At 42.4% G+C, this 8865-nt stretch overlaps 1 protein-coding gene across 3 annotated transcripts in view; it reads left to right on the forward strand.

Moving 5' to 3' along the window:
* USP4 (ubiquitin specific peptidase 4) overlaps window positions 1-8392 on the forward strand; it is a 40890-nt gene extending 32498 nt beyond the window's left edge. For all 3 annotated transcript variants that reach the window (XM_060271560.1, XM_060271561.1, XM_035105963.2), the window contains 3 exons: window positions 3778-3881; window positions 5645-5733; window positions 6454-8392. In XM_060271560.1, the coding sequence (XP_060127543.1) occupies window positions 3778-3881; window positions 5645-5733; window positions 6454-6573 (313 nt within the window). In that variant the 3' untranslated portion in view covers window positions 6574-8392. The remainder of the gene's footprint in view (window positions 1-3777; window positions 3882-5644; window positions 5734-6453) is intronic.
* The last annotated feature ends 473 nt before the right edge of the window (window positions 8393-8865 follow it).

Here is an 8865-nt window from a genome sequence, read left to right on the forward strand (position 1 = left end):
AATGTCCTGGGAGATTGAAGTGTTCTCCTACTGGTTTTTCAGTCTTATGGTTCCTGATGTCAGATTTATGTCCATTTATCCTTTGGCGTAGGGTTTGGCCTGTTTGTCCAATATAGAGAGCTGAAGGGCACCGTTGGCATTTGATGGCATACACAATGTTAGAAGATGAGCAATTAAATAGTCCTGAGATGGTATGTTGGATGTTGTTGGGGCCAGTAATGATGTTGTCCGGGTGTATGTGGCAGCAAAGTTGGCATCTGGGTTTATTGCAGGCTCTGGTACCAGTGTCCATGTTAAGTCTGGTGGTTGTATTATTGTGGGTGAGGAGTTGTTTAAGATTGGGTGGCTGTCTGTAGGCAATGAAAGGTCTTCCTCCCAGAGCTTGAGAAAGGGAGCTGTCATTGTCCAGGAGAGGCTGTAGATCTCTGATGATGCGTTGTACTGTTTTAACTTGGGAGCTGTATGTGATGACTAGTGGTGTTCTGTTATTTTCTTTTTTGGGTCTGTCTTGCAGCAGGTTCTCCCTAGGTATCAGTCTGGCTCTGTTGATCTGTTGTTTAACTTCATCAGGTGGATATTTTAGTTCTAAAAAGGTTTGCTGTAGATCTCTTAGGTGAGATTCTCTGTCTGTAGAGTTGGAACAGATACGGTTGTAACGTAGGGCCTGGCTGTATACGATGGATTGTTTGGTATGTTTGGGATGGTAGCTAGAAGCATGTAGATATGTTTGTCGGTCAGTTGGTTTTCTGTATAAGGTGGTGTCTATACGTCCATCCTGTATTTTTATAGTAGTGTCCAAAAAATGTATTTCTTGCATAGATTGGTTCATTGTTAGGTTGATGGTGGGGTGAAAGTCATTGAATGTCTGGTGGAAGGTTTCCAGGGTCTGTTGTCCATGTGTCCAGATAATAAAGATATCGTCAATGTATCGTAGGTACAAGAGAGGTTTGAGTGGGTAGGAGTCTAGGAAACGATGTTCTAAGTCTGCCATGAAGATGTTGGCATACTGTGGGGCCATGCGGGTGCCCATGGCTGTGCCGCTGATCTGGAGGAACAGGTCATCACCAAATTTGAAGTGGTTGTGGGTAAGGACAAAGTGGCAGAGTTTGGTAGCAAAGTCCGCTGTGGTTTTATCAGAAATGGTGTTCCTTATGGCTTGTAAACCATCATTGTGTGGGATGTTGGTGTATAGAGATTCCACATCCATAGTGGCTAGTATAGTATTGTTAGGAAGATTGTTCAAAGATTGTATTTTCCTCAGAAAATCTGTGGTGTCACATACGTAGCTGGGAGCACTGATAGCATATGGTTTCAGAACAGAGTCCATATAGCCGGAAACACCCACTGTAATGGTGCCAATACCTGAGATGGGGCGTCCTGGATTTCCTGGTTTGTGTATTTTAGGTAGAAGGTAGAAAGTTCCTGGTCGAGGTTCCGCTGGTGTGTTTGTGAGGATCTGTTCTTGGATGTGTAGGGGTAGCTCCTTGACAATCTTGTTCAGTTCTTTTTTGTATGCTTGTGTGGGGTCTGAGTCCAATTTCATGTAAAAGGCAGTATTGGAAAGTTGTCTGTGGGCCTCTTGGATGTAATCAGTTTTGTTCATGATGACGACAGCTCCACCCTTGTCTGCCTCTTTAATTATAATGTCTGGGTTGTTCCTGAGATTTTCTATGGCTCTCCTTTCAGCATGGTTTAGATTTTGTTGTAAGTGATGGTGTTTTCTGGTCACATCCGTTTGGATTCTGTGGCGGAAGCAGTCGATGTACAGATCTAGTGTGGTATTGCGTCCATCAGGAGGGGTCCACGTGGAGTCCCTTTTTGTGTAACATCTTTTCGGTGGTGGTTGGTGGTCGATGTTCTGTTCATTAATGCGTTTGGAGGGTGATGGTTGTTCCCCAGTAAGTTGAGAGGTGTTGTGTTGTGGGGATGTAGTTTGTTCTACTTTGTCTTGTTCTTGTTTGTGATGAAAATACTCCTTCAGGCGTAAACGGCGGAAAAATGCTTCCAGGTCCCCGCAGAACTGAATCATGTGTGGGGATTTAGCAGGGCAGAATGATAGACCCCGTGAGAGGACGGATTCCTCAGCTGGGCTGAGTGTTTGCTGTGAGAGATTGACAATGTTGTTGATCTTGTTTTGATTAGTGGCTTGTAGGTTGGAAAGGTTGCAGAGTTTTTTATTTTTCCGGTTCTTCAGTAACTCCAGTTGAGAGTGGTAAATGGTTTGTTTTTCCTTGTGGAACTCCTGCCAGGCTGGGTGAATCCTGATAGAGTTGTCCAGTGCAGAGAGTTCCTCCTTTATAAGCTTCTGTTTTGAATAAAGAACGCCGATAAGATGTTTGAGTAGCTTCTTGGATAAAGTGTGGCAAAGTTTCCTGGCATATTCTGTGGGATACGTTGATTGAAGGGGGTTCTTAATTCTAAGACCCTTAGGAACAATATCCAGGTTCTTGCATCTGGTCAGAAATATTATGTCAGTTTGTACCTGTGCCAAACTGTCATAATAGTGTGATGTTAAATTTCTCCATAAGTCTGCTGCACAGTCAGAGCCTTGACATATACAAATGGTACCTCAGTTTTCGAACGTAGTCAAACGTTTTGGAACTCGAACACCAAAAACCTGGAAGTAAATGCCACGGTTTCCGCGCCTCGGAAGTCGAACAGGAAACGCGGCTTCCATTTTGAGTTCTCCGTATTGAGGCTTCCGCTTTCAGTTTTTAAACGTTTCGGAACTCGAACGGACTTCTGGAACAGATTACGTTTGAGAACCAAGGTACCACTGTATATGCATCCAGGACTTGATTTGGATGTGGGGTATAGTAGAGGCAGAATAGAAAGTCGTAAGTTCCTGGCCCTGATCTTCCACCTGCTATTTCTGTTCACTGGAGGATATTGAGGTCTAATATTTTCTCTGTAATTCTGTAGCACTGGAATATATGATAAGTCCAACTCTGAACAACAACTGCTAAGCTACCATATTCAAGCATCTCTCCCAAAAGTTACTTCAGGTTAGGTCACACAGTCAGTTTTGTCTCAATGCACTTTGAGAATGCATTTGTACATTGCCCCATGTGAACCAGGCTTTCCAGTGTCAACAGATGTTGCAATCATTGTCCATAACTGAAAAAATTGCCACTACTGTACATTTGTGGTGTATAGTGGAAATGCATGTTCCTGCATCTGCAGGGACATTGGGGGAGCACTGTGTGGTTATTGAAGTTGATATTGTGAACTATCTGTCCTGCTAGGAGTTAGCAGTGGCAGTGAAGTCAGTTACTTATGCTAAATATTGGGATGAAGGTAAAGGGACCCCTGACCATTAGGTCCAGTCGTGACCGACTCTGGGGTTGCGCGCTCATCTCGCATTATTGGCCGAGGGAGCCAGCAGCATGACAAAGCCGCTACTGGCAAACCAGAGCAGCACATGGAAACGCCGTTTACCTTCCCGCTGTAGCGGTTCCTATTTATCTACTTGCATTTTGACGTGCTTTCGAACTGCTAGGTTGGCAGGAGCTGGGACCAAGCAACGGGAGCTCACCCTGTCACAGGGATTCGAACCGCCGACCTTCTGATCAGCAAGCCCTAGGCTCAGTGGTTTAACCACAGCGCCACCTGGGTCCAAATATTGGGATAACTGGTATTTAAAAAAAGAAGTGTTGGTTGGGTGCTTACAGCACTGTCTGGGGGTTCATGGAAGTCTTTTTATTTGTCTTGAGGTTTCAGTATCACCTTGTCACTGTTGTTGCTGACTGACCTTTCCCTTGTGACTCTTTCTTGTAGGGATTTGAACATGTCTGAGTTTGTCTGTGACCCGGCAGCAAGCCCATATGTGTATGACCTCATTGCTGTTTCCAATCACTATGGAGGCATGGGTGTTGGCCACTGTGAGTAATTATTTTCTTTCTGGATATGTAACTGCAGAATTTCAAAATGTGCCCATTAGATAATATGCAAGATAAAAGAAGCTTAGTGGAAGACCCGACAGATTTCAGTGCAAGCCCCCCCCCCCCGGTGTTAGTCAGGCTTGCTGGGTGTGGCCTATAGAAGAATTTTAAGAGAAAAACTGAATTGAGTACTCTGTGGGCAGCAAAATGCAGTTGCTCCTTCAGATAAGATGCTCTGGTGGAGAAATACTGTACAAATTTAAACTTGGTTTCACAAAACAGGAGCGGGGTGATCCAGATTTCAGCCCACTAATGTAGTGTCAAAGTAGATAGGGCCTAATACGAATGTGTTGCTTATTCCTACTGGTTGACATCCACTGGTCCAGGACAATGAGTTGATCTCTGCTCCATCAGATGAGAAGTTGGCTCTTTGAAGAAGGGCTTGATTTGGAGCTGGTTTATCAAGCTCCTTCCATTCCCCACTCTGCCTCGTAAAAGGACTAATAGAAACTCTTCAAATGTGGTCTTGACTTTTGAACAATGCCTGTGCATCCCTGATTATGTAAAGGCAGTCACCATTCCCTATGAGTGTGCATTTTGGAGGTGGGGCTTAAACAAATGCTCATTGGACCTTTGCTATTAAAAAATGTGAAGCTATGGCTTGCCCCAGCGCAGTACTGCTCCTTCTCCTTCTCAGTAACTTTCTATTTTTTAATAATAATAATAATAATAAATTAATAATAATAATTAATTTTATTTATACCCCGCCCTTCCCGATTTGGAAACCGGGTTCTGGGCGACTAACAACAAATATAAACATTGATTAAAAGCAACTTAAAAACAGCTTTAAAACAGCATAAAATACAACATAAATGTAGCATTCATGTCAATAAAATTCAAAAAATTCAGGGTCATTTTTTTGGGGGGGGAAACCCAGTTTAGTAAACATCAAGTGATCGCCAGGGCTAACTGGCCAAGTTGGTCCTGCTAGGGCCAGCAAGGAGACCAGGGAAGAGTTTAAATGTGGGGTCCCAGAAGGGTTTCTTCATAGAAAAAGGAAAGGGAAAAGGGAATGGAGGATCAGGCTAATTCAAATTGAAGGCCAGGCAGAATAGCTCTGTCTTACAGGCCCTGCGAAAGGAGATCAAATCCTATTATAACTAGAGTGCATGCGTTCTTAAACCAATAGTCTTTGCCGTGCTTCAAATCAAGGCTTTCTTCCCCTGTTACACTGAACCTCCATCACATTTGTACCACTGGAGGATTGGGGCTAGCATCTCTGTAGTTGCACCAAAAATACTTCCTGTGCAAAACATAACACCAGGCATCCCCAAACTTTGGCCCTCCAGATGTCTTGGACTATAATTCCCATCATCCCTGACCGCTGGTCCTCTTAGCTAGGGATCATGGGAGTTCTAGGCCAAAACATCTAGAGGGCCGCAGTTTGGGGATGCCTGCATAAAACCATTCTATTAAGTTGTAGAAGAGAATCTGCAAGTTACATCTAATTAAACTGTTCAAGGTTTGCCACATATTTGACACAGATAGCAAATAAGAATGTTTTTCTAATCTCAAACTATTAATGGCTCTTCGTGATTTATTCATGCTCCTTTTGGCCATTGTCAGCTAGGCATAAAGTGGCCTTTGATTACTGAGTTAACACAAAAGGCTGCTGTTAAACGGAACTGTGGGCTATCAGCACTTGTAAATCTCACTCTGTACCTCTAAACAAGTCCATTATGTTTCTTCTGCTTCCCTGGTAGATACTGCATATGCTAAGAATAAAGTGAATGGCAAATGGTACTACTTTGATGATAGCAGTGTGTCTCCAGCATCCGAAGAGCAAATAGTGGTATGTATTTGAGGTCAACTGAGTATACCTTGATGTGCTCTGTAACTTTTAGAATTACAGAGGCATTGCTGAGTACTTAAATTAAGGCTCAGACCAACAATACACATTTTCATCGCTGCATATTTCTACACATTAAGATGCTGGTTGACTGGGATTTCATGGGCACTTGACTATTCAGTGTGTGTTGCTGCTGTGTAAGCAAAGTGTTTATAAACCTTATTTTTAAAAAGGGCATGGGATCTGAGATTCAGACCCCCCTTATACACCCTAACAATATTTATGCAGCTGCTAAATCGGCACAGTTGCAAGGTAGGAATGGATGTGCAGAGTGTTTTCTAAAAATAATTGAGGCCATACACCTGGAAACTCATAAGGAAGATGGAGCTGAGTGCAGCTCTGTTTGACTTGGTCAGACTTTCTTGACACTGTTTGCCTAAATCACTTTCAGGAATGAGTGCTGGATTATCTATTTCTGTTGAACACAGGTAGCAAACATAGGTCCCTCCAGATGTGGCACTACAGTTTCCATTGGCCCCAGCCAGTATGAATGGTCTGGGATGATGAGAGTTGTAGTCTTAAACATGCAGAGTGCACCAAGTTGTGGGAGGCTCCTCTAGGTCTACACAGCCACTAGAGAACAGGATGTTGGTACTGGGACTTCTCTTGCATGCAAGCTTGAAGACAATTTAATCCCATTATCTCTCTCACCTTTCCTTGCAGACAAAAGCGGCATATGTCCTCTTCTACCAACGTAGAGATGGCATGCTCAAGGGAAACCCCGCTCCTTGCATAAGCACTGAGCAGAAATCTGAGGAATGTGATGGCATGGATACCAACTGAACCTATGTGGTGGGGTTTAAACAAGTCATATTGCTAATTTGAAAATGCATCCAAGAACTGATTTTTGTAAGAATCAAACAGGAGTTTCAGTACAGAAGGACTTGGTGAGCAATAACTATGGATAGCATAGGGAAGCAATAAGATGTCAAGGACTTGGGTATATCATAGCCAAAGAGCTTTTAAACAAATAGCTATTCAATAAAGTGTTATCTAAATCTGACTGTGTAGTCTGGCAGAAACTGTGTGGAAGCAGGAGCTATGCTGTATGACTGGAGCAATGCATGAAGGGGGGGGGCTGTGTTGCAAGAGGAAACAACATTTGACTGTAAGTAGAACTCTGGTTTGAGCTCTATGCATTGCAGAAGATACCCGAGTGCTTATGTTTCCAGAGTAAAAGAGAAGGGAACATTTGGCACAAGTTCCAATCTTGCACAGCACATTTTGGCACTATGTTGCTGTCAGTCCCTTGCTGACCTGGCATGGTGAGCTAGTGTGTGCTTTTAAGAAAAAGAGAAAATTGCATATTTATTCTAGCTCATTGTGTCCCATAGAGGAGTCACAATCCCCACATTCTCTTGTTGCGTGCTAATAAAACAATTATTTAGGATTCATCCCAAAGATTAACTTTCCCCCACCCCCCACCTTTCCAGCAGCAGTATTCATGGGTCTATTCTTCACACCAACTCACTTGCTCCGAGTTTCTTCCTGATCTAGTTCACATGGTAACCTACATATTGTGCGATCACAAGGCTTCTTTATTCAAGTGTCTCATTGGGGAGCTAAAATAACTTTCCCTGGTAGTTTTTAAAAGTTCAGAGTCCATCTCTTGAAGGCTGCATAGGAATCAATGACCAGTAGCATATGTCCTTTGGGTAGTCTTAGACACACTATTCCCCCCCCCCTAGCCATTTCATTTCTATTTTTGTAATCTACTGCTATCCTCATGCCTCCTTCCTTCTACTGCTATCCTCATACCTCCTTAGTATTTTTTTTTCTCATTGGCTGAGAGATGGCAAGAGTAAATGTTGTTTGACTTCTTCCTACCCACAACCTCTTCTCTATGGTGTGACCTATGATTATACTTCTCCAGGATGATAGCCAAGAACCTTCTAGGTAAGGAGCTTTCAGGTAACACCGTGGAATTCCCATGCACACTGCTATGACACCTTAAGACATTTACCATTTAGTGTCATGGCTTTGAAACTATCCTGGCACCTCTGTAAAGGTGTTTCACTTTTGTGCTCTGAACATATTTCCACGGATTCCCTTCAGCAAACTAAGAAATATTCCTCTCCCAGACTGCTTCTTTGCTGATCTTTATCGGCATGACGCCAGGCAAGTGGTAGCCAGTGGCATCATCAGGCCACATCATTTTAGCAGAACTGATTAAAAGTGATCGTGTTCTTTTTAACTTATAGAGCAGAGGAGTCCTCATTGCTGTCAGCTGCATTTTGCTCACTGTCTTCCAGTGATTACTATTACGTTCTCCAGGATAGTCCTTTTTAAACACTGAAATTTGAGTTGTTTGGTTCAGTTGCTAATGCTTCCAGGTTCTTTCATTGATTTGAGGTCTTGTCTCAACTGGATATTATTTTCCTGCACACTTGGGTTGGTGGGTGGGGTTAGGGCTGGAATTATTTATAGGGTAAGTTCAAACTGTAGCACTGCACTGTTTTGTTTTTCCCTGTTTTTCTGGGTTATATTTTCTTTGGATTGTAACATTTGGACAGATAAGGAAACAGATATTTAAAAGCAAAGAACAATTTTAATGTAACCATATGTATTTCTGTTCCATACTGTTGCAGCAATCTTTTCACTGCTCTGTATGGTCAGATAGTGTGCACATTTGTGTTTGGGTGATTTTTGGGCTCCTGAACTAAATTTCTTCTAAATGCTGTAAAGATGGTATTAGGAACCTAGATTTGCCTCTGACCAGGCTGGATCCTAGCTGGTGTGTACATTCTGTATAGTGTCAAAATCTGTTTTTAGACTAGCACTTTGTAAGTGACTGGCTTTACTGTATAAAATGAAAAAAAATTAAAAAGGAGTGGATTGCACTTGAGTGTGGACTTTGTTTTTTCTGTATGGTAAATGGGGATTTGAAATATATACTCAAACCTGTACCTCTAGTTTTTTATTGGTAGTCTATGAAACACTGCAAATGTTATAATAACTTTATTTTCTGCAGAAGAGTGTGTTTTGGAATACAGTGGTGCTCTGCAATTTTATTATTGTTTATTTATTATTTAAACTTGTTCCTCATTTGTTACCCAAAGGATTCCAAGTGACTTG

This window comes from Zootoca vivipara, chromosome 2 (assembly GCF_963506605.1).
Source record: "Zootoca vivipara chromosome 2, rZooViv1.1, whole genome shotgun sequence".
NCBI classification, from domain to species: domain Eukaryota; kingdom Metazoa; phylum Chordata; class Lepidosauria; order Squamata; family Lacertidae; genus Zootoca; species Zootoca vivipara.